Source organism: Polypterus senegalus, chromosome 2 (genome assembly GCF_016835505.1).
Source record: "Polypterus senegalus isolate Bchr_013 chromosome 2, ASM1683550v1, whole genome shotgun sequence".
Lineage (NCBI taxonomy): Eukaryota > Metazoa > Chordata > Cladistia > Polypteriformes > Polypteridae > Polypterus > Polypterus senegalus.
Genome location: NC_053155.1, coordinates 136,122,085 through 136,148,612, shown reverse-complemented (window position 1 = coordinate 136,148,612; position 26,528 = coordinate 136,122,085). Strand labels below are relative to the sequence as shown.

At 38.4% G+C, this 26,528-nt stretch overlaps 1 protein-coding gene across 3 annotated transcripts in view; it reads left to right on the top strand.

The window, feature by feature from the left end:
- Positions 1 to 26,528, top strand: part of ube3a (ubiquitin protein ligase E3A) — a 114,898-nt gene that overhangs the window by 28,117 nt on the left and 60,253 nt on the right. For all 3 annotated transcript variants that reach the window (XM_039744690.1, XM_039744688.1, XM_039744689.1), the window contains exon 3: positions 25,203 to 26,458. In XM_039744690.1, coding sequence (XP_039600624.1) covers positions 25,203 to 26,458 — 1,256 coding nt within the window. The remainder of the gene's footprint in view (positions 1 to 25,202; positions 26,459 to 26,528) is intronic.

Genomic DNA, 26,528 nt, shown 5'->3' with positions numbered 1-26,528 from the left:
GTGAATTTTATCATGATTACTGTCCTTTCTCTATACTTTTGTATACTTTGTGTGCGAAGAGGCAGGTGAATTACTGTCAACAAAAAGCAGGCACCTGAGATGTAAACTGAAACGTTACTCACTTGTGATTTTTCTGTCCATACGGTAAAGTTTTTGTTGACCAGCACATTTTGATTTCAGGTGTTTGAATTACATCTTGATATACTGTACAACAAGTGCAAAGAAAGGTGGCACGTAAATCGCTTTCTATTCCACATGCTTTATGCGTGTATTCTGCTTGCTCTGTCACCACAAATGCTGTGTGAACAGACTTCCTCCATCACCAGCCGCCATTCACTGGATGAATATGTGCGGGTGGCTAGTGGCAGATGACTTTCAGTTTTAGAGTTAAGAGTTATAAGGGTTAAAAACTAACAGCAAGAATATTTGTTCAAAAACGAAAACTAAAATTATGTTTAGTACGTTACTTTATTTCAGTTAGTCTTTCCAGCTACTTTAATAGTTTCATTTAATTTTTGTTTTTCCATTTCAGATTTGTTAATTAATTCAGTTTACGAAAATGTTTCTTTAATAATAGTTTCAGTTTTGATTTTAGTTTTTGTTAACTATAATAACCTTGGTTCCCAGCCATCTGGACATGCATTCTGTGCTGTCTTTCTAGTGTTTGGAACAGCACTCATGACAAGAATTGTAACATTCAAAGTGCATTTTAGTAAAAATGTAGTTGGAACAATGCAGGGCCTTCATTTGGACATGTAGAACTTGTGCATTCAGTAAAGAAAGTTCATATTGTAGTCATTTATTGGAAGATGGCAAAAGCTGAAAAAAGAATCCCGATTTTTATATATATATATATATATATATATATATATATATATATACCGCTTGAAAATAATTAAAAAGACATGTTAACTGTTGACATTTCATAGTGATTTTTTCTGGTTATTACTGATGCATTCATTGCATGCCACTTTTATTATTCCAACATTTAAGCTAATAAGATTAACTTTCAAAGTTTTTTTTAAGTTTCATGATTGAATTTTGAAATTTAACGCTGCTGTTATTTATATACAAAACATATCTCCTCTGAAAGAGAAATGTCAACCCTTCATTTTGAATGAAAATATAAATTTATTGAGTTGAGTAGGAAGAATTTCTGGCCAGTTACATCAAATTAGCTGGTTTTTATTTATTTTTTTAAGTGATGGTTGCTGCCGTAGTTGTCAGTAAACCAAGTGGGCTACAGAATAAGAAACCAACATGAGCACTGAACAAAGAAATAAGAACACATTTTTAAAGTTAGCAAGAATTAAAGCAGCCATCCAGCCCTGTTTGTTTAGTAATTAAAAATACTTTCTGCAGTGTATTTGTGTATCAGTAGTCTCGGTCACATGTTCAAGTAAGGTATAATACAGGTTGAGAACCCTTGGTTTAAACATTCACAGCCTGGAACAAGTATATGAACGCATAGTTTAATCATTTCTCCAGAACTATAGAATCATGTCTTCCAATCAGTGAGATGAGATTAAAGGGTGAGGGTTGGAGGGTTCAGATAAGCCGTGTCTGGTGATTCACTTTATGTAGTGAGGAAAGAAAATGGGAGATTCATCACTTCTTAGTAGCAGTATCATTAACATGTAATCCATATAAGAACACAGTTAATGTTCATACCAGACTTGGTATGTGCATTAAGCAGATTGAGTTGCAGACTAGATTTTATAGTTGTGAATAACAGTTTACTGATCTAATGCAGTTAGCATAACCATATTTAAAAAAAGAAGTCAAAGGTATTTGTTTTAATATGTAGGAAAGAATGAAAAAGGAGAGCTCTATGAAGTAGTATGTTAATGCCAAAAGTGGTTCTCAGAAATTGTGTGTGTTGATTTATGTTGTCTTTATTTAATCTTTTCTTAAGTATATTTACTGAAAGACAGTAACTATAGATAGATCATTGTAAACAGAAGCTTGATCTGTTTCGGACCAGATTAATAAGAGCACATCTGATCTTTGCAGTTCAAAATCACCAACCCTGCTTTGAGCACCACCTTTACCTCCTTGTGCAGCGTTGTATTGGTTTGGAAATGTGACAGTCAGTGAGCGGTCCAATTGTTCCCACCCAGTTTTCAGCAAAATTCAGTAATGGTTCTCTCCGTATGCATTGTGGCGGACGGCCGGCTGCTCAACCTAGCTGAGACACCAAGAAAGCAGTAAGATGGGGGAAAGCAGGTACAGAGGGACACTGCCTCCCCCAGAACGCCAGATGGAGATACCCCTGCAGCATAGCTGCACTCCAGATTCCCACAGGGCACCATGGGAGTTGGAATTCAGTTTCACAGTCCTTCTGGGTGCAGTGGGTGCCACCAGGAGACACTACAGGGAGCTTGAGAATCTGTACTTTTTCCGTATAGCCTAGAAGTACTCCCGAGTTACAGAGAAGGACCCACAGAAATACTTCTGGGCTTAAGAAGTCTGCACTTCCGGGTCAACGACTATTTAAAGGCCTGGTGGAGACTCACCAAGAGAGCCAGAGTTGAGATGGAGTAGGACAGAGCTTGGTGGGGGGAGTGGAGGAGAGATTTGTGTACTGATTATTGTTATTTTGCTTGTGTATGGTGGCGGAGGTGCTTTTGGGCACTCTTTCAAGAAGAGAAAATCATTAAAAGATCTTCTTGGTTGTTTTACCCTGTGCCAAGCTTTTGTCTTTTGGGTTTAACAGGGCAACAGTGCCCTCAAGCATCTTACAGTATATATTGTATGCCTGGCTTCAGTGAGACTAGCTCCATCCAGGTAGCAGCAATGTTGTTTAATGTTGTGGTGTTTGGGTAATCTTTATAAAACTGCCCATTTTTGGAATTAACAATTTCATAATTGATGCTTGATTGTATTTTACCAGTGCAGAATTCTCAGACTCATTGCTAAAGTACTACTGTCTGATGCATTAAGAAATAAAATCTGCACAAATTCATGTTTTGCATATATAAGGAGCATGTCACCATGATGCAGCAGTTAACTGTCTACCAGCACAGGCCTAACCTTGTGTTATATAGATGGGTTCATTGCATGTTACAACCTAGTGGTATCATATTTTGGGTACATTTATCATACCGATGTAGATATTTAGGGGAGTTTGCTTGCAGCTGCAGCCTGGTCTCAGAGGCGTCATTCAACCTATTGAAACATGGTTGAAGTATTCTTTTTTTCACTTTTTCCCAGAGTGACCGAATCCCTTTCACCTACAGAGTATAAACAGCACAGAAATATTAAGTGTTTATTTCGGATAGCTGAATTAGCAATCAGCTTATTTGCTATCAAATCCTCTTAACATTCTCTGCAACAAAACACTCAACAGATGCAACTGCAAACTGGGAAAGCTTTCATACAGAGTTTGAGGATTACACTTTAGTGACTGTCCTATGATGAAGAAAAAACTGCAGGCAAAGTAGGTATTATTGAGAGGAATAGGGATGGCTACACAAATGTACCACCACTTTAAATGAAATCTGGGATTTTATCCACAAATTTTTTTAACACTAGAATCCCTGAAGCCTATGAAAATATTCGTAATGCCGGGCCATTTTAAATTAATTTGGACCTCCTCGTCATTGTCTTTGTATTGCAAATGTGTTGGTCAGCACTGGCAGATGGCAGCCTGCTCATTCATTCCCCACTGAGGCCGCTGAAGTCAAGTCAGACACAAAATTCTTACAGCTGAAATCTCTCTATCTGGGAGTTAGGTGTCTGGAATTGTATAGGGTAAGTAATATATTGTTTCTCAGAATACAAATATTTCATGTGTGTTCCGTGAGGTAAGAAATGTTGAACACATAACTACAACAGAAACTCTTTTCATGTTATAGTAATAATAACAAAATGCTAACGTGAAGTGTATAACGTGTGAAGTCCACATACCAAAAACCCTTTCACAAAAGGTATAACAAAATAAATGTGTTTTTAATCAAGAGTATAACCGAAGAAAAAGAAATTGTTCAATTTACATGTTGCTGTCAATGTGTAAAAACCGAAGCCCAAATATCAATCAAAACAAAGTAGTCCTCTTGGCTGTTGCAGAGGCAAGAACTGCTGCCTCGTAATCAAGAGGTTGCTGGTTTGATCCCAAGTCCTCCCTGCTGCTATTATTATTACTATAACTTTGCCCCCTGCTTGCTTCACTCGCCAACCCCTGTGTTTGGTTTTCCGGATACACACTTTTAAGATTTTTTTTTTCTTTGAATTGTTGCTATTTCATTAGTTTCACTTTTATTTTAGAACTTCTGTAAAAAAAGTATTTGGAATCTTTCGAGTCCCAATATGCTGAATCTTTTTAATGAGTTCAGTGAGACATGTGTTTAATGTCTTTGTACCATAATTCAGGATAGTTTTCTCTGTTTGGAATTTCAGCACAGGCAAAACGATCTACATCATCAGCAGTTAATAATTTTATTTGCAAAGTAACCAATAAATGCATGCGAGGTAAAGTCCGTTTTTGAAATTCTATGACTTAAACTTCAAAGCCTTACAATATTTACATATTTCTGATATATTACCTATGGCCATATATTCAATCTCTATTTGCCTTTTCGTTATTTCTCCGAGTAATAATTTCTCTTTCTTTGCGCTAATGCAATGTTTTCTTTCTTTGTTTTGACACTGTCGTTTTTTTTCATATTCTGTATCTTGTTCTGCATGTGTTTCGTGCCTATGTTTTTTTTGAGTCTTTTGAATTCCAGTTTTCATTATCTCTAACCTGTTCTGCATGTGTTTGGCCCCCTTGTTTTTTAACCTCTTTATGGCGTTTTACTTTGTTTTCTACTGTCTTTTATTTCTGACTTCGCTTTGTCCTGCTTTTTTTCCAATGACACCTGGTCCATGGTGATTATTTTCCCTCTTTCGAGTAATTTCCGTTTGTTTGCGCTACTGTGATCTCTACTTTCTTTTTTTTATCTATATATACAGTATAATTCACTAAGGGCACGCATGACACTGAGCGCAAGCAAGACACTGAGGGCACGTAAGACAGTGAGCGCAAGCAAGACAGCCCCGCCTGCCAACTCTAACCCTCCTACCGCGCCATGGGATATGCACGCCAACTGTAACCATCCCCCCAAGCCCAGCGTCGCTCTTAAGGCACGCAACAACACACCAAACACAGCCTCAGTCACTTTAGTCTGTGTAAAAGTCCACATGCACCTCTGAGCCACGTTGACTTTACACCGCACACAAGACAGAGAGCCACGATCGCCAACTCACAGAGCCCCATCCACCAACTCAAACTAAGGGCAAGCAAGACAGAGAGCCATGCCCGCCAACTCACAGAGACCCGCCCAACAACTCTAAGACCATGGGATACGCATGCATTTAGTGTATAAATGGATAGAAATAATGTAAACGATTCGCCAAAATCTGTTGTATGTAAATGATACTGTTTAAAACGTTATTGTTTTTTCATCAGAAAACCCGGTTTCCACGTCCACCTGTATTAGTTTAAATGGCACTTTTACCACTCGCAATAGGGCGAACGCGCTGACTTATCGTGTTGACTGGGCATGGCTGTGTTTTCTGTAGCTTGCTAGAGGAAGGTACTCTCTCGACCATTGGCATTGGTTTCGCTCCTTGCTATTTTCGTTATACTGCGACTAAGCCTTCGTTATACTGAATTCCTTTCTCACCGTTTTACGTTCCTATTCTTACACCGCCGTATGGTACGGTGGGCTTCAGCTAGTACTTTCTAATTTTCCTACTTTCATATTCTTTAACTTTCCCCACATGTGTATTGTGCCTTTTTTTTTTAGCCTTTTGAATTCCACTGCTTTCATAATTTCTAACCTGCTCTGTATGTGTATAGCGCCAACATTTGTGAACATGTTTATGAAGTTCTACGTTGTCTTTTACTCTCTGTCTTTTAATTCTGAGCTGGATTGAACGTGCATTTTTTTCCAATTCCACTTGTTCCGGGCTGATAATTGCTTCCCTTATTTTCTGAGTTTGCACCTAGATTCTTCTATCTTTTTTTCTCTCCAACGCTTTTAAGTCTCTTTTCTCCATGTTGCTTTCTTCTTCACTTTGTTGTCTACGTTTCATTTATATTGTATTGTCCTTATACACTTTATATGCGCTGAGAGCCCTGGATCTGTGTGTGCCCAAAGCCTCCTTTACATGACTGAGTGTTTTGCTGCCTCTGGGCTTATTTGATATTGATTGTAAGTAGGGCATGTCTTGCAAGAATCTCATATTCTACGTCATCGCGAGACAGTTCTGGGTCAATCTCTTGGCACAAAGTCTCATGTTTAAGGTCCCCGCGAGAAGCTTTGTGGCGTGAAGATCACGTCTTGACGCCCTAGTGTTTCTCTCCAGGATTTTTTTTTTTAAAAGAGAGATATAATAAAAACTTACATTTGATTTGAGTGTGTAACACCTGGTGTAAATTTTTACAACTTGTAAAAGATATGGCTGAAGGCATATAAGCAGACACAAACGTTGGTGTATCATGTCTTCTTGGTATCTTGATGTCCCTTTAATTTTTTTTTTATTCTTGAATAAAAGCACACTTGTTCCATTATACCTTTGAAAAAGTGTTTATTTTATATTTCTGTAACCACTTGAATGACATCAATTCTGTCTTTGCGTCTCTTGCTCTTTATCGTGCATGCACACACACATCATGAATTAATACGTCATCATTTGAAGACACTGTCATTTGAACATGAGTTGTCATTTGAACGTTTTTTGTTTTTTTTATATTGTCAATCTTGCCATGTTATGGTGCATGATACTGAGAATGCAGACATACTACTTCTTTTTGGGCACATGCACGATCTGAATGGTACTGCCAGATCTAAACACTAGCGTGGAGAGTTGCTCGCGTACTGAAGTGAGTTTAGCTTCAGGTGGAAGTTCCTGACCCACAGACGTGAAGAAGTTGTCTGTTATTATGGTTCTGTCTTTGTCCATAAACGGCTCCATAAGCTTTATGACCACAGTTTTCTGAAAGTCTTTCTCCTTTGGTACAATTGGGATCTTTTACTAAATAAGGAGTGGCATTGCACATGTACTTTGTTTCCAAATCTGCTGCAGTCCAAAACTTCATGCCAAATTTGTGAGGCTTGGTTGAGAAGTTTTGCAAGAAAGGACAATGGACCTTTGTTGGGAACAGTTGGTCATCAACAGTAATATTTTGTCCTGGGTTGTAACTCAAAACATAGTTCTCAACCAGATGTTGCCAGATGTCCCAGATCACAGCAAATCTGTTGCTTTTTACACATTCTGCACAGGTGTCTTTATTGTCAAAGTGCAAACGCCATGTGATAGTCAGATAGCATATAGTCTTCAGCGGTGAGAATTTTATGTCTGACTTGTCTTCAGCTGCCTTGCTGGGGGGTGAGTGAGTAGGCTAGGCTGTCTGCTGCCAGTTATAGTGCCATTTGTTAAGTGGATATATCATAAGTACTATGTAATTAACACTAGAATTACCAAAGCCTATGGAAAAAAAACACGTAATTCCGGCCCACCTTAAATCCCTTCGCACCTCTCCGTCAGCGCCTTTTGTCTTGTAAATGTGTTGATAAGCACAAGCAGCCTGCTATCCCGTCCCCTCCACCACCGCAGAAAGGGCAAGGTTCTCCCAAGCCTGGATTATCTTGGAGTGAAGTGCTGGAGCTTTAGAGGGGAAAAAATAGATTGTTATTTGGAATATATACATTTCATGTGTGATCCGTGTCTACAACAATCTATGTTAACACATCGTTAAAAACATTTTTCGTGTTTTAGTAATAGATGACAAAATATCGACATGAACTGTATAATGTGTGAAGGCTGAAGTCCAAATATCAAATAAACACTTTCACAAAAGGTGCAAGTGCAATACAACAGCCTCCGTGGTGCAGCGGTAAGAACTGCTGACTTATAATCAAAAGGCCATGGGTTTGATCCTGGGTGCCTCACAAATTTACCGTTTTGAGTAGTGAGCTGCTTTTATTGTTATTATTATACAATAAAAACATACATTTGATTTGTGTCTGTAACAGCCGGTGTAAATATATATTACTTTTAGAAGTTAGTGTTTTTTTTTTTTAATTCACTTTAATTCTCAAGATCATGATACACACCCCCCCCCACCACAGATCTGACGCTCTTTGTTTTTATTTGAAACTGGCAATAGCTTTAGATGTGAGTCATGCTTTGAGACAATGAAACTGGAAATTCTCTGATCTAGATGGATAAAACCTGACACGCAAACGCTGGTGAATCGTGCCTTCTTGGTATCTCATTGTCAATTGAATTTTTTTATTCAGTTTTATTGAGTGTTCTTGCTCATGCTGAATTAGTAGGCGTGTGTAAAATCTTTCAGCAGTTTCACATTCAGAAGGGAATAAATCTGTGGTGACTGTTTAATGATTATCATTAATAGGATTAGTCCAGTGGCTACTGTTTGAAAATGAAAGGTTTAACACTGCAGGAATGTTATTTAGCCCTAGACAAGCATGACTGTACAGCAGGAATTTTAAAAATTAGCTGCTACTAAAGCAGTACAGAAAGCTTTACAATTTATGAAGTACATAATTTGAATTTGTTTTGTGGAAAAATTAGAAGCCCCATTTGATTGCAGTTATGTATTGATCCAAAGATATGAGGATTATTACTTATTATAAGTATTTTTTCTTTTTTTACTTGAGTACTTCTGAAACCAAATACTTTTATTTTTTTTTTTTAAATTTTACTCACGTATCAATTCTGAGTACTTTTTACAACTCTTGATGAGTGAGAGACTTAATGAACTCTGCATTATGCAGTGTTTGTTTGTATATATTGTGTATGCCCATTTGTTTAGCTAAGCTGCTCCAATAACTTATCCAGATATTTCTTAAATGTTGTAAATGGTTTTTGCATGTCTACATTGTTTTTTCCAGATTCCCACAACTCTTGCACTTCCCCTTATTTTCCATTGATTTCCTTGAATATACGATTCACCCTTGAGTGCTCTCTCTCTCTCTCTTTACATATACACACACACACACACTCTCTGATGGTTTAAAGATATACTGTATTTTATATTCTGTGCAGACATCATTGATTATTAACAGATATTAGTGATTATTGATTGTCAGTAATTCAATCTCATCCATTGTTTATACAGTGTTTTCTGCATCTAGAAGCTGGGCAATGCACATATTTCTAGAGGAAATTTCGTTTGTTGTTATTTATTTGTACCAGAATTCCACTAGTCTGTACACTGTTCATTTATATGTGCAGATGAAGTCAGAAGTCTACCTACACTTTGGGAGAATTCTTTAAAACTCACTTTATAACCCCTGCACAGATTTTATACTAACAAGTTATTGTCAAGCTTGGGTCGCAGAGTTGCAGATAGAATGAAGAGACCAGGTTTTCAAAGAACAATATCTGTTTTGCTGAACAAGGAGGAGCAGTTTTTTTTTTTTTCAGTACACAGGCTGCAACTAGCAAACATCTCACTCTAGATCCCCTCTTCAGATAAAAAGAGCACAAAGTTTTCTTCATGAAGTAAGTTTAGTTGCTTGGAAGTAGCAGTTGTGGCAGATGCAGACTGGAGGATAGAGGACAGAAAAGTGAGCAATTATGCTGCTCAGGACTTGGTCTTTTAAAAGTTCTAAACATTGTGCGAGAAGCATGTTATGTGGTAAACCTGTAGGTGATCCTGCACAATGGCGGACAAGAGTGTGCTTTTTTCCCATTAAAATACTGTTTGATAGGGGAGTTTCAAAGGACAAGCTATGTTTCTTAGCCATAGGTTTACTATCCAACAGTGAGTAAGCTGGAAGATAGAGTGTCAGCATGCAGATGCAGGCATTTTGTGGTAAGAAAAAGGAGCAGAGGAGTTACCGAGCCACATTTGAGTGACCGGGGAGTCTGGTCACACTATAAATTTGGCATGTTGTTTAAGATATCTCTTTTGTGCAGGGTGAAAGTAATTTTTTTCAGCAATACTCAAAGACAAAGTGTTTAATTTTTTCTTGACTATATTCACAATTCCAATGGGTTACAAGTTTACATGCACTTTAATATTTGGTAGCATTGCCTTTAAATGGTTTAACTTGAGTCGAGCATTCAGGGTAACCTTCCACAAGCTTCTTAGAATAAGTTGCTGGAATTTTGGCCCTTTCCTTCTCACAGAACTGGTGTAACTGGGGCAGGTCTGTAGATCTCCTTGCTCGCATACACATTTTCATTGTTGTCCACAAATGTTCAATCAGATTGAGATCAGGGCTTTGTGATGGGCACTCCAGTACCTTGACATTATTGTCTTTAAATCATTTTGCCCCAACTTTGGAAGTAAGCTTGGGGTTATTGTCCATTTTGAAGACCCATTTGTGACTGAGCTTCAGCTTCCTTGCAGTATACCTACATCATTTTCCTTGCTCTTGATGACATCTGTTTTTTGAAATGCATCAGTCTGAAGTAAAGCAAGCCTACAACTTGATGCTCCCACCTCCATGCTTGATGGTTGGGATGGTGTGCTTTGGCTTGCAAGCCTCACCCTCTTTCCTCCAAACATAATGATGGTCATTGTGACCAAACAGTTCAATCTTTGATTCATTAGACTAGAGAACATTTCTCCAGAAAGTAAGATCTTTGTCCCCATGTCCCATTGCAAACTGTAGTTTTTTTTTTTTTTTTTGCCGGCTTTGGAGCAGTGTTTTCTTTCTTGCTGAGCAGTATTTCAGGATATGTCGATATAGGACTTGTTTTTGTGGATATAGACACTTGTCTACCAGTTTCTTACAGAATATTCAAAATGTCCTTTGCTGTTGTTCTGGGATTGATTTTCACTTCTCATGCCAAAGTGTGTTCTTCTCTAGGAGACAATACATCTCCTTCATGAGTGGTATGATGGCTGTGGTACAGTAATCCCTCCTCGATCGCGGAGGTTGCGTTCCAGAACCCCCCGCGATAGATGAAAATCCACGAAGTAGAAACCATATGTTTGTATAGTTATTTTTATATATTTTAAGCCCTTATAAACTCTCCCACACTGTTAACATTATTAGAGCCCTCTAGACATGAAATAACACCCTTTAGTCAAAAATTTAAACTGTGCTCTATGACAAGACAGAGATGACAGTTCTTTCTCACAATTAAAAGAATGCAAATATATATTTTCTTCAAAGGAGTGTCTACATCAGGAGCAGAGAATTTAAGAGAGAGAGGAGCGCTCGCAAAGAAAAGCAAACAATCAAAAAATCAATACGTGTGCTTTTAAGTTTGCCCGAAGCACCGCAAAAAAGCGGCATTTTTCAGAGGAGCATCAGTATCTTCTAAGCAAACAGCACCTCTACTCACACCCCCTCCGTCAGGCGCAGAGAATGTCAGAGAGGGTGAGATAGAGGCAGAGACAAGCAAACAATCAAGCACCACGCAGGAAGCATATCTTATAGCATTGAGGAATTTTATTTAATACGTAATACGTGCTCTGATTGGGTAGCTTCTAAGCCATCCGACAATAGCGTCCCTTGTATGAAATCAACTGGGCAAACAAACTGAGGAAGCATGTACCATAAATTAAAAGACGCATTGTCCGCAGAAATCCGCGAACCAGCGAGAAATCCGTGATATGTATTTAGATATGCTTACATTTAAAATCCGCAATAGAGTGAAGCCGTGAAAGTCGAAGTGCAATATAGCAAGGGATTACTGTACATTGGTGTTCATTCTTGCAAATAAAGACAAATGCAGAAGGATAAACTAGATTTGTAGATGTCCACAGTTTTCTTTCTGAGGCCTTGGTTGATTTCTTTTGATTCTCTCATTATGTCAAGGAAGGAGACAGTGACTTTCATTGTAGGCCTTTACATACAATACATCCACATGTTGACTCCAATTAGGCTAATTGGCTATCAGAAGCTAATTGTCAATTGCCTAAAGACTTGACATCCTTTTCTGGAATTATCCAAGCTGTTTAAAGGCACAGTTAACAAAGTGTATGTAAATTTGTGACCCATTGGAATTGAGATATACTGTAGTCATTAAAAAGTGAAATAATCCATCTGCGAAACATTGTTGGGAAAAAAATATTTTTTGTCCTGCAAAGAGTAGATGTTTTAAACTATATGCTAAGTTGATAGTTTGTTAGTATAAAATATGTGGAGGGGTTTATGGTAAAGTGAGATCCACGGCTGATTGCCATCTTTTAAAATAAATAATCATCTCACTTGCGTCTTGGTAGGAGGAGGCATGGTAGCATGGCAAGAGTGTTTCCCGGGAATGATGCAGGAGCAGATGGCCATACACTTAAATGCACAGGTATAGAATAGTCCGTAGACGCAGTTGTTCCAGCTGAGCTGTTACAAGGTGCGAAAGTGACCAGAAGTTTACATGCCTACCACGGAAGACCGGTAAGGCAACTGGGGTGGAGAAGGCTTGGGAGGAGAGCCCTAGCGTGAGCTGTATGACTGTTGGGGACCCTAGTCGGTCTGGCGAGGGAGCCTGTTTGTAGCCATGGAACAGCAGGCAGCCAGACCTGTGGAAGGTCAGCTGTACCTGTCGGTAAGGCGACTCCTCTGCTGCAAGGCCCGTTTGGGATGAGCAGATGAGCCGCCAATGTTTAAAGGCGGAGGCACTGGGCTTTTAGAAAGGACTATTCCTGCAGGTGGAATTTATATACAGGTATATATATGTATATATGTATGTGTGTGTATATGTATGTGTGTGTGTGTGTGTATATATATATATATAGGGCTGGGCGATGAGGCAAAAAAAAAATCTAGATTTTTTCATAAAGTTTGACCGATTTTCGATTTTTTTTATTGTGTAACTAGTCAACTTAAAACATTACAACAACATGACTTAAGTAACATTCTCTTTATAAGTAACTTGAAAAACCATCTGGTTAAGGAACATTGTATTTTTAATGGCCATGCCATACATAAATTGGTCAACAAGGTGTAAATAAATGTAAAACAAATTCACGAGTTAAATATCTTTGCAGAAGATTTGAATGAAATATGAAAGTAAATATTGTGCAATTTGAATTAAACATTAAATACTTCTGAATATATAGTAAGAAAATAACCATTTTAACCAATGTAAACATTACATCAGTCAACTCAAAGTTATGCAAATTTTCAACAGTAAACAAAAAACAAACCAAAAAAAAAAAAAGATTTGAAATAGCAGTTCATTGTACTTTGACAGAAGTATTGTAAAGAGCTTTCTCCTTCATAACTGCAGAATATGAATCTATAACCAACAAACTCATGTTAAGTGATTGGCACTGTTATTACAAAAGCAAAACAATAATAATCATCATCATCATCATTTCAGCTATTAATGAAATAACATCTGAATAACTGCGATTTTAATGCTTGAATTATTAATCATACTTACCAATGGCATTGTGAAGACGATGTCCAAAGCACTGAAGATGTGTCCAGTCGTTCATCTTCATTGCTTTGATCATGTTCGTTCCACTGTCAGTGGTCACGCACACCTGTCGATCCTCCACAAGCTTCCAAGACGCCAGAGCATCTTTAAGCCCATGACCAATTATTTCCCCAGTATGATCGTCAGGAAAATAACATGTCTGAAGGCAAAAACTTTGCAGTTTCCATTCTGCGTCAACATAATGGGCTGTAAGGCTCATGTAAGGCTGAAGAGTATACTACTCCACAGGTCAGTCGTCGTAGAAAAAAAAAGATGCTCTTTCAAGCTGCTCCGCTACTTTTTCACGTGTTTCAGTGTACATTCGGGGAATAGCTACGTCTTTGAAATATTTGTGGCTCGGCAACTTGTATCTTGGATCAGCAGTGTGTAGCATTTTTATGAACCCTGGCTTTTCGATGGTGTATATGGGAACCATGTCCTTAGCGATATGAAAAGCCACAGCATCTGTAATTTCTTTCCATCGGGGCGCCTTTTTGTCGTATGGAACGGAATTGGAAAATGATACCGCTAATGACATCTGGCGTTTTGCAATTTTAGGTGGACCTTTTGCACTTGGATTTGGCTTGTTTTCATCTCTTAACTTTGAGCATTCTTCCCATTCAGCTTGGTGCCTTTGTCGCAAATGTTGGAATAAATTAGTGGTGCTGCCTCTGCCGATTGAAACTGACTTTCTGCATATTTTGCATTTGACAAAAGTTTGTTCGACGTCTGAACTCTCGAATCCGCACCATTTCCAAACCACAGAGGAAACGTTACCATCTTTCTTTGGCACAAGGTCATCCTGACGTGAAGAGCCGTCCATCTCTATGATATTATTTCTGTAGCCTATTACGTTCCTTCATAGAGCACTGTACTCACAGGTGAGAGGTTAATTAGGCGCCATCATGTGTTCGGAGTCGGACAAGCCTCTTAATTATTCTGCCATAGGTGCAATTACAATGTATCTAATTTTTTATTAAAAATCGCTATACCTCGATTTAATAAAAAAATAAATCGTCTTAAAACGTAAATTCGAATTAATCGAAAAAATCACCCAGCCCTAATAAATATATATATATATATATATATATATATATATATATATATATATATATATATATATATATATATATATATATATATAAATATATATATATAAATATATATATATTATATTATATAGCTCGAGAAGTGCTGCAAAAAGGAATGGGCTAAACTGGTCAAGAATAGGTGTGCCAAGCTTGTGGCATCATATTCAAAAAGACTTGAGGCTGTAATTGCTGCCAAAGGTGCATCGACAAATTATTGAGCAAAGGCTGTGAGTACTTATGTACATGTGATTTCTCAGTTTTTTTATTTTTAATAAATTTGCAAAAACCTCAAGCAAACTTTTTTCATGTTGTCATTATGGACTGTTGTGTGTAGAATTCTGAGGAAAAAAATGAATTTAATCCATTTTGCAATAAGGCTGTAACATAACAAAATGTGGAAAAAGAGATGTGCTGTGAATACTTTCCGGAGGCAATATATATATACACTGCTCAAAAAAATTAAAGGAACACTTTGAAAACACATCAGATCTCAATGGGAAAAAGAAATCCTCCTGGATATCTATACTGATATAGACTGGGTAATGTGTTAGGAACGAAAGGATGCCACATCGTTAGATGGAAAAGAAAATGATCAACCTGCAGAGCCCTGAATTCAAAGATGCCCCAAAAATGAAAAAATTATGTGGCAGGCTAGTCCATTTTGCCAAAATTTAATTGCAGCAACTCAAAATTGTACGCAGAACTTTGTATGGCCCCTGTGTTCTTGTATACATGCCTGACAACATCGGTGCATGCTTCTAATGAGATGACAGATGGTGTTGTGGGGGATCTCCTCCCAGATCTGGACCAGGGCATCACTGAGCTCCTGGACAGTCTGAGGTGCAACCTGGTGGCATTGGATGGACCAAAACATAATGTCCCAGAGGTGTTCTATTGGATTTAGGTCAGGAAAGTGTGGTGGCCAGTCAATGGTATCAATTCCTTCATCCTCCAGGAACTGCCTGCATACTCTCACCACATGAGGCCAGGAATTGTCGTGCATAAGGAGCCACTGTACCAGCATAGGGTCTGACAATGGGTCCAAGGATTTCATCCTGATACCTAATGGCAGCCAAGGTGCCTTTGTCAAGCCTGTAGCGGTCTGTGTGAACCTCCATGGATATGCCTCCCCAGACAATCATTAACCCACCACCAAACTGCTCATGCTGAATGATGTTACAGGCAGCATAATGTTCTCTATGGCTTCTCCAGACCCTTTCATTTCTGTCACGTGCTCAGGGTGAACCTGCTGTCATCTGTAAAAAGCACAGGGCACCAGTGGTGCATCTGCCAATTCTGGTATTCTATGGCGAATGCCAATCGAGCTGCATGCTGCTGGGCAGTGAGCTCAGGGCCCATTAGAGGACATGGGGCCCTTGGGTCACCCTCATGAAGTCTTTCTGGTTGTTTGGTCAGAGACATTCACACCAGTGGCCTGCTGGAGGTCATTTTGTAGGGCTCTGGCAGTGCTCATCCTGTTCCTCCTTGCCCAAAGGAGCAGATACTGGTCCTGCTGATGGGTTATGGACCTTCTATGGCCCTCTCCAGCTCTCCTAGAGTAACTGCTTGTCTCCTAGAATCTCCTCCATGCCCTTGAGACTGTGCAGGGAGACACAGCAAACCTTCTGGCAATGACACGTATTGATGTGCCATCCTGGAGAAGTTGGACTACCTGTGCAACCTCTGTAGGGTCCAGGTATCGCCTCATGCTACCAGTAGTGACACTGACTGTAGCCAAATGCAAAACTAGTGAAGAACCAGTCAGAAAAGATGAGGAGGGAAAAATGTCAGTGGCCTCCACCTGTTAAACCATTCCTGTTTTGGGGGTCATCTCATTGTTGCCCCTCTAGTGCATCTGTTGTTAATTTCATTAACACCACAGCAGCTGAAACTGATTAACAACCCCCTCTGCTACTTAACTGATCAGATTAATATCCCATAAGTTTCATTGACTTTATGCTATACTCTGATTAAAAAGTGTTCCTTTAATTCTTTTGAGCAGTATCTCTCTCTCTCTCTCTCTCTCTCTCTCTCTCTCTCTATCTATATATATCTATATATATGTATATCTATATCTATATCTATATATCTATATCTATATCTATATATATATCTATATCTATATATATATCTATCTATATATATATATATATCTATCTATATATATATCTATATATATATCTATATATATATAGCGCAAAATACCCGCGCTAGTACTGCCTTAATAGTTTTATTAAGAAGAAAATTAAACCTTTTTAAACTGAGGGAAAATATACCAATAATTATTTGTTAAGGATCTCTTTGTATACCACATTGTGAGTTCGGCCCTCTTGTTGTAATATGACCAAGCTGTGCGCTGAGCTTACTTTTAAGCATGCAACGTACAGTTGGCCATGTGAACAGTAATCTTGTTTCAAATCTCACAGCTTGGATTGCTACTGTCCTAATCGGTTTGAGTTTCATGGTTTGTTTCAATTACGACAGTATTTGTAGGACTTGTGTTGAAGTGACATTCGGCATCTGTCAAGCGTTGTAAGTATACAACCAGTTTCATTGATAACTTCACATCCAGCTTTTGAGAGTTTAAACATTCATAAACATCAAAGTGTCCACTACTGAAATCGTCACCTGTCAATCTAAGATGTTTAAGAGGCATTGGCGGTTGTCCAAAGGTGTAAAATATTTGGCCATTTCGGTTCACTTGAAAGCGACAACTGAACAATTCAGCGGCAACCATGAACTGACATGCAGAACCATAGGTGAAAGGCTTAAGCATTTCACTCTTATAGTGCTCCTGTGTAGTATAATTATCTCATGTACCGTCATCAGTCCACACCTTGAACCTGTCCCAGTCATTCAATACATAAGACACAATGTTTCTCCAGAAATCAAGAGTGAGCCTGATATGGCTGTGCAATATGTAACACAGAGAATGGAAAAGATAGGTGCCATCTCCAGGCATGGAAACCACTCAGTAAGTGACAGTTCTTTGATCGATGGTGATCACCTCGATAGACATGTTAATGCGGGTACGGTTGGAATGATAAAGGAAATGGGTACCTGAACAATGTAAAGTAAGTCTAAAATACCTACACAATAACTATAATCGTAATAAATGAACAATAAAACAGCGGAGAAGCCGTGGATTAAATAAAAAGGCTGTAGTTATCAGCAGGGAGACGCGAATCCCGTGGCGAAGCAAGGAAGGGAATGAAGAGACTGGAGCGACGGACGGCCTTATATAGGCAGGCAGCCAACAACGTGGGAGGCGTTGGGATGGGGGACCCAATGCCGCCTCACACAGTGACTGAGCTGCAAGCTATGGACATATATATGTACGTAAGTAGGATTCAGTTAGTGTTGGGAACCCGCGTCCCAAATTTCTTGAAGATGGGCCCATAAGTAACAAAGACTGTTGAAAAGTTCAATATGGCGGCCAGCAGTGGCATCATACCATCGAAATAAGTACCAAATTTCAGCCTTCTACCAACACGGGAATTTGGAGAATTAGTGACGCTGGAAAGTTCAATATGGCGGCTGACTGTGGCGTCATACCACCAAAATAAGTATGTACATCGGTTTTGGTTAGCGCAGGGAAGCCACCTACCAAATTTCGTGAAGATGGGGTCAGCCTTCTACCTACATGGGAAGTTGGAAAATTAGTGACGTTGGAAAATTCAATATGGCGGCCGACAGTGACATCATACCATCGAAATAAGTACGTACATCAGTTTCGGTTAGCACAGGGAAGCCGCCTACCAAATTTCATGAAGATGGGGCCATAAATAAGAAAGTTCAACATGGCAGACGTTGTCGACCGTTATGACCGTTACGCGTAGAATTTCGAAATTCTACGAAATTTTGTAAGTAAGCTGTAAGGAATAAGCCTGCCAAATTTTAGCATTCTACCTACACGGGAAGTTGGAGAATTAGTGATGAGTCAGTGAGTGAGTTAGTATGGGCTTTGCCTTTTATTTGTATAGATACTGTATGTATGTATATATATTATATATTATATTATATATATATATATATATAATCTGTCTATTATTATAAAAAAATCTTGGGTTGAGACATGATCTTCTTGGAAGGACATTTTGACATCCCGCAAGACTAGACTTTACAACCTTTGGAAGCAAGACCCGTGAGACGGTGACTTTTGCACGTCACAACCCAACTTACAAACAATTTAAAACAAGATCATGGACATCTAACCTCTCAATTGTTGGAATGCTTTTGGCTGACGCACTTCATATGCTTCCAGCTGTTAAAAATTGTATACGTTTATATGTATGAAAGCAGTGGAATTTGAAAGGCTAAAAAGAACGGCGCGTTACACATGCAGAGCAAGTTAAAGAATATGAAAGTAGTAACTGAATTAGCACAAGCAAACGGAAATTATTACTCCGTGAAATAATGGAACAACAAAAGAGATTGAATATAGGTGATATATCAGAAGTATGTAGATATTGTAAGGATTTAAAGCTTAAGTCAGAGAGTTGTAGATCGTCTAATTTATGTTGCTATCAGGGAAAAGTAGTGTTGCCTCCTAATGAAGAGGCGAATCCACGAGAATTAAAAGATTTGTTTTTTGGTGAAAGTGAAATCCATAGACCCTACTGGCAAAATATCTTGAGTCTGCAATAAACTTTTCGCAGTCGCATCATTCAATGCTCAAAACGTAGATTAACACAATAATGGACTATTCAATAAGAGAATCTGTGGTCCCACAATAATTGAAACAACGACAAGTTTAATTTCGAAGAAACCACAATTCGGTCAGGTGTATCTTTATAAGAAGCAATGCAACATAAAATCGAAAGAGTATGTAACAATTCCCATTAAAATAACAATGTCCCCCTAGTATATTTATATAGATATATATTATACTATCAAAATACCCACGCTTCGCAGTGAAGTGTTTTAAAGAAGTTATGAAAAAGAAAAGGAAACATTTTAAAAATAACTTAACATTTGCTTTCTATTCGTTTGCATAAGCACAGTCCTTCACAAGCAATTATTTTATGTTAGCTCAGACCAGGCACTTAAAAGTTTCTCTCGCACTTTTGCTGAGTTTATGCCAAACACTATTCTATCTCTGACCATCTCATCTTCATTTGCATAAGCACAGTCCTTCACCAGCAATTTTAACTCAGTTACAAAGTGATCAAAAGTTTCATTTATACCCAGCGTCCTCTTCAGTAAACTTGTATCTCGCGAATATCGTATTTGTCGTAGGCATGACAAATGCCAACAGAAGCGTGTCTATAAACATAATTTAAACTGACGGTTTACACCGTGCTTTGTTTCTGCAGTAGCTGCACTTATTAATATGCTTGTATGCATCACTCGCTTCATATTCTTTTGCTGCCTTCTCAATTGTGTAATGCATTTTTTGTTCAGTTCTCTTTGGAGCTCTTCCTTGTTCTCTGCGTACTGCGTTCACAGTCAGTTCACGTGAGCAGCTCGGAGTACATGCATCGAAGGTTCTCAGCTGTACTTGTGCTATCTCGTGCAATGTCCACGGCTTTATTTAATGTTAGCTAAGACCCGCACTTAAAAGTTTCTCGCGACTTTCGCTGAGTTTGTGCCAAACACCACCCTGACCATCTCATCTTCGTTTGCATAAGCACAGTCCTTCACCCGCGAATATTTAGCGGCAGAGTGTTTCTATTCGATTGCCGCTGACGGATGGCCTTATATGGGCACGCATTCAATTACGTGGGAAGCGTGACGATGAGGGATGCAACTCCGCCTCACACTGCGACCGAGCTGCAGGCTGTGGACGTATATATGTACATAAGTAGGTTCCAGTTATGACTGTTACACGTAGAATTTCGAAATGAAATCTGCCTAACTTTTGTAAGTAAGCTGTAAGGAATGATCCTGCCAAATTTTAGCCTTCTACCTACACGGGAAGTTGGAGAATTAATGATGAGTCAGTGAGTGAGTGAGTGAGGCAGTCAGTCATTGAGGGCTTTGCCTTTTATTAGTATAGATAAAGTATTTTGCATACAATAGTGATACATAAACTTGCTATATTCCAAATTCATACTTGTGCTATCTTTTAACCAAAGCACATTGTAATCATTACGTATTTGAATAGCATTGGTTGAGTTTGAAATGTTTCAGATAAGGTGGACCGCATCAGATAGTTATAACATTTCATCCAAATAATAACGGCAATTTAGACTCCAGCTTTATATTAATAATATTACTAAACAACATTTGGTTAAAAAATTAACAAGCAAGTTTGAGAAGCATAGCTCACAAGGCCTAGATGGACTACCTGACCAAAAGAAAAATATCGACACACTTTTGATATTTCATTGAACCACCTTTAGCTTTAATTACAGCATGCATTCACTGTATTATCTTCTTTGTAATCTTATGCAATGTCACTGCATTTATTTCTTTCCAGAGTTGCATTAATTTTTCACCAAGATCTTGTATTGATGATCAGAGAGTTGCTCCAGCACATTCAAACGATTCTTAATGGGGTTGAGGTCTGTTCTCTGTCATAGCCAATCCTTGTGTGAAAATGATGTATCATGCTCCCTGAGCCACTCTCATAATTTGAGCCTGATGAATCCTGGCATTGTCACCTTGGAATATGACTGTGCCATCAGGGAATAAAAATCTTTTGATGGAAAAGCCAGGTCTTTTAGTGTATTCGTGTAGTCAGCTGACCTTATTTTTTGGGCACATATCACTTCTGAACCAACCTATCCAACTGAAGCAACCCCAGGTCATAACACTACGCCCACAGACTTGTACGGTAGGCACTAGGCATGATAGGTGCATCACTTCATCTGTCTCTCATTACCCTGATGCACCCATCACTCTGGGCTAGTGTAAATCTCAACTCATCAGACCACATGACCTTTTTATTCCTAGTTCAATCTTTATGCTCCCTAGCAAATTGATTCCTTTATTTATTTATACATATATTTTTACACGATTAGCCTCACTGATAATTGGTTTCTTTAAAGCTACACAGCAGTTCAGTCCCAATACTTGGATTTTTTTTTCGCATTGTGCAAGCAAAAATGCTCTTACTTTCACTATTAAATATAGCCATGAGTTCTACTGTTGATTTTTTACAATTTGATTTCACCAAACATTTAAACGATCTCTGATCACGATCATTCAAGATTTTTTCCTCAAAGATGATAGTTCACCACTATCCTTCCAGGTTTTAATAGTACATTGGACAGTTTCTTAACCCAATTTTAGTAGTTTCAACAGTCTCCTTAGTTTTCCTGCCTTGTGCCCTGTGTTGGCTGGGATTGGCTCCAGCAGACCCCCGTGACCCTGTATTCGGATTCAGCGGGTTAGAAAATGGATGGATGGATGGATGGAAGCTCTTACCTATTTGTTTAGATAAATCAAGTTGGTGACTTTTTTGGCCAAGCAGTGTATAATTATTGTACATTTGTGGTGAGAAGAAAATACCATAATTCAGGAAGACTATAGTGGCTTATGTAGGGTTGTTCGATATAACGATATATATCGGATGACAATATGAAAACGTCTATCGCTGCACATTACGCTATCGTTTGTTTCGTGGTGTCGCAAAATAAACTGTTTACGGCAATATTTTATTCATTGTTTTGATGGCCACCACGTGGATGCAGACACACTAGCATGGCTGATGAAGACGAGGCAACACCAGGTAGCTCCACACTGAAGGACCTTGTTCCTAAACGAGGGGCTACCTCTGTAGTATGGAGATGGTTTGGATTTGAAGAGTCTGACACGGACCAGAAAACGGTACTGTGCAAATTATGCTGCAAACCGATCGCTACCACAAAATCCAACACGACATACCTCTTCTACCACCTCCGCAAAAAGCACGTGAGCGAGCATGCAGAGAGTTTACAACTGAGAGGCAGGCCACGTAGGATATTACAGTTGTAAAGTTACTATTTAAACGAGCATGTTAAAAGCTTGGAAGATTAATTGCTACCAAAACAATTTGCTTAAGGCATAATTTTCCCTGCAGCGTTTGCTGTCAGCGTTAATCTTGTTAAAATTACTGTAGCGTCTTCCAGACGTAATGATGATCCGAGACGGTCACTTGGTTAGTTCCCTCTTTATTAAACACAAACAAAAATGGTTGCTGTTGGCCACAACCACGAACAGACAGCAATCCAAAACAAACTCTCTTAGCTAGGGCTACAAGATCGTCGTCCACTCCTCCTTTTCACAGCCCCCCCATCCCTCCGGAACCTCCTTTACCTTCCACTCTATTACAGTCCATCAGAAATAACAGGGACAACAGAATAAATAACTGAGAGGGATGCAAATCACAGAACACAAACTGCAGAACAGAACTCTACAATAAAGAACAGAACGCTACATTACGTTTACGCCACAACTGCATTAACACGGCAAATCTCCGTTAACGAGTTACCGCGGATCGCCCCGTGCTTGAGGCTGGACGGCATCAACACGCTTAGCGCCGTCCAGTCCACGCACGGGCGATCAGCTGTAACTCATTAATGGAGATTTGCCACACTACGATGTGCAAATTAACATTTTACTAGAATGTAGCCTAAAAATATTATATTTAATATTATATATTTAATATATTTTTGTCGTAAGCCTTATTGCTGCTACAGTTTGAAGTACAATGTTTACATTTGGTTTTGACAGTTAATGTTAGACTTGTATTTATTTTGTTTAAAGGGTTTATTGGCCTTATATAGTTTAGTTGTTAGTGCTTTGATCCTTTTATATTTAATATATGTTGTGAGAGTTATTGCTGCTACAGTTCACATTTTGTTTATGTCAGGCATTTTATATAGCAGTATTTTATATTGGGCCTTTAGTAATTTGTTTTTGAAAAGTGTTTTATACTTGATACATTAACATTTTATGTTCACACTAGCAAAATACCCGCGCTTCGCAGCGGAGAAGTAGTGTGTTAAAGAAGCAATGAAAAGAAAAGGAAACATTTTGAAAATAACGTAACCTGATTGTCAATGTAATTGTTTTGTCACTGTTGTGAGTGATAAGTGTTGTTGTCATATATATATATATATATATATATATATATATATATATATATATACACACAAATACATATATATATATATATATATATATATATATATATATATATATATATATATATATATATACATACATACACACACACATATATAAACATATATATACATATACATACATATCTACATATATACACACACAGCTATTTCGTATCAGTGCAATACGCTGTTTGTTAAAACTGTTGACTCCCGCTCTTACGTGCAATATCAAATCATTCAGTTGTCTTTGCTCATATGTCATTTTAGAGCTGGACGCCTGGCATCTTTTTTTGGCCACAAGTTCCTTTCTGTTTGGTGTGAGGTTCTGTGTTGTGGAGATTCTCAGGATGGATTGCAGGTGCTCATCAGTGAGGTGACTCCTGTGTGCTGTTTTGTTAGTCTTTATCACTGAGAAGAGCTTCTCACACAGATATGTGCTACCAAACATGCACAAGGTTCGAGCCGCATGTAGACGGACTTTTTGTTCTTCAAAGTCACCAAAGCGCCGTGTAAACTAAAGTGCGCAATAACTCTAGTAAGCGGTAAGTGTTCGGCAAGGCAGCTGAAGCGCTGCATTATGGGATCTGTAGTTTATTGTGTTACCAGCGCTTCATATACCCGGGCTTTAATAACAATAATACAGTATATAAAATGATCTCGGGCCGGATATAATTACACGCCGGGCCGGATGTGGCCCGCGGCCCTTGAGTTTGGGAAGTTGGAGAATTAGTGATGAGTGAGTGAGTGAGTGAGTGAGTGAGTGAGTGAGTGAGTGAGGGCTTTGCCTTTTATTAGTATAGATTCTAAGTCAAACATTTGCTCAAATGTTCTAAATAAAAGAACAGAAATAATTACAAGTTGAGTACTTCTCATTTTTGATTTTTTTAATTTAAATGAAAAAAAAGGAGTGGTGATTATATAAACTATTCACTGAATACAAAGAAAATGTACTATATCGTGATATCGGGATATGAAATGAAATATCGGGATATAAGATTTTGGTCATATCGCACAGCCCTAGGCTTATGTAAGTAATGCATGGTATGTCATTGATCATTACAGTTCCATAATGTGGTAGACTGCAGTGCTTACCTGCAATATCTGATGGATCTTTTTGTCGTCTTGTTATGTAATTGGCATATAAATATTTTTTTTTTGGAGCTTACATTTACAAATTTAACATTTTTCTGGAGATGGGTGAAATATTTGTAGTGAATGATGGGTTGTTGTTCGTCCTTTAAACTAGCTGATAAAGCATTATGTATGTATATTTGCCATAATCAAACTTCCAGTCTTCTTAGTTTACCATCCTACCAAATTGATGTCTGGAGTTTGGAAATTAAAGTACTATAGGAGAGAACTTTCTGAGTGACCATGCTTTTCTCCAATATTTTGATTGGACCATTCTATCTAAATAACTATAAAGTGCCACTTAAGCAAAGTAAAGTGTAAATTGTCAGGAAGTTGCCTTGTATACCTGTCAGTCATATGCAGGCACATTTTGTTTAATGTTTCATTTTATTAACTTTTTATGCACATGGATTCTTTAAAATGATTATTAATTAAAAAAATTTTATTGTTTAACCCAGCTGGTCCTCAGTGTATTGTTTCATTACCAATAAAGCAGTCTTAAACATTTATTTTTGTTTTTCTTTCCTCCATTTAGATTTAAACTTTCTAACAGAAGACAAAGTTTATGAGATCTTAGAGATCTGCAGTGAAAAAGAGGATTATTCTCCTTTGATCCGTGTGATTGGTAGAGTATTTTCCAGTGCTGAAGGCTTGGTGCAAAGTTTTCGTAAAGCAAAACAACACACTAAGGAAGAGCTAAAATCCCTTCAAGCTAAGGATGAAGATAAGGATGAAGATGAAAAAGAAAAAGCTGCAAGTTCTACTGTTGCTGCTGCTATGGAAGAAGATTCATTGGCCTCATCTTCCAGGTTAGGAGATAGGGTTGTGCTGGGCCATAATAATATTCATAGGCTGGGCCCAGATGAGGTTTCTGTAGACATTGAAGCTGTGAGGAGAGTCTACAATAAACTTCTGGCCAATGAGAAGATAGAAACTGCCTTTCTTAATGCACTAGTTTACTTATCGCCCAATGTGGAATGTGACTTGACGTACCACAATGTATACTCAAGGGATCCCAATTACTTAAATTTGTTTATCATAGTTATGGAAAATAACAACCTCCACAGCCCAGAGTATTTAGAGATTGCTCTGCCTTTGTTTTGCAAAGCCATGAGTAAACTTCCACTTCCTGCACAGGCCAAACTGGTTAGACTTTGGTCACAATATAGCTCAGAGCAGATACGGCGCATGATGGAAACTTTTCAACAGCTCATTACTTACAAAGTTATAAGCAATGAGTTCAATAGTCGCAATCTTGTGAATGATGATGATGCTGTTGTGGCTGCTACAAAATGCTTGAAAATAGTTTACTATGCAAATGTCCTTGGTGGAGATGTGGACACAGATCATAATGAGGAAGAGGATGAGGAGCCCATCCCGGAATCCAGTGAACTAACTTTGCAGGAATTACTAGGGGAAGAAAGAAGAAATAAAAAAGGGCCTCGAGTAGACCCTCTAGAGACAGAACTTGGTGTAAAAACTATTGACTGCCGGAAACCTCTTATCCCCTTTGAGGAGTTTGTAAATGAACCACTTAATGACGTACTGGAAATGGATAAGGACTACACTTTCTTCAAGGTTGAAACAGAGAATAAATTTTCCTTCATGACCTGCCCTTTTATTCTCAATGCTGTAACAAAGAACCTAGGGCTTTACTATGACAATAGAATTCGAATGTACAGCGAACGACGCATCACTGTTCTCTATAGCCTTGTCCAAGGACAGCAGCTAAATCCTTATCTGAGGCTAAAGGTTCGTCGAGATCACATCATAGATGATGCCTTGGTCAGGGTGAGTCAAGTGTATGATATTTTATTTTCCTATATCAGTGTTTGTTCCAATGCCACCTGCTACATAAAAA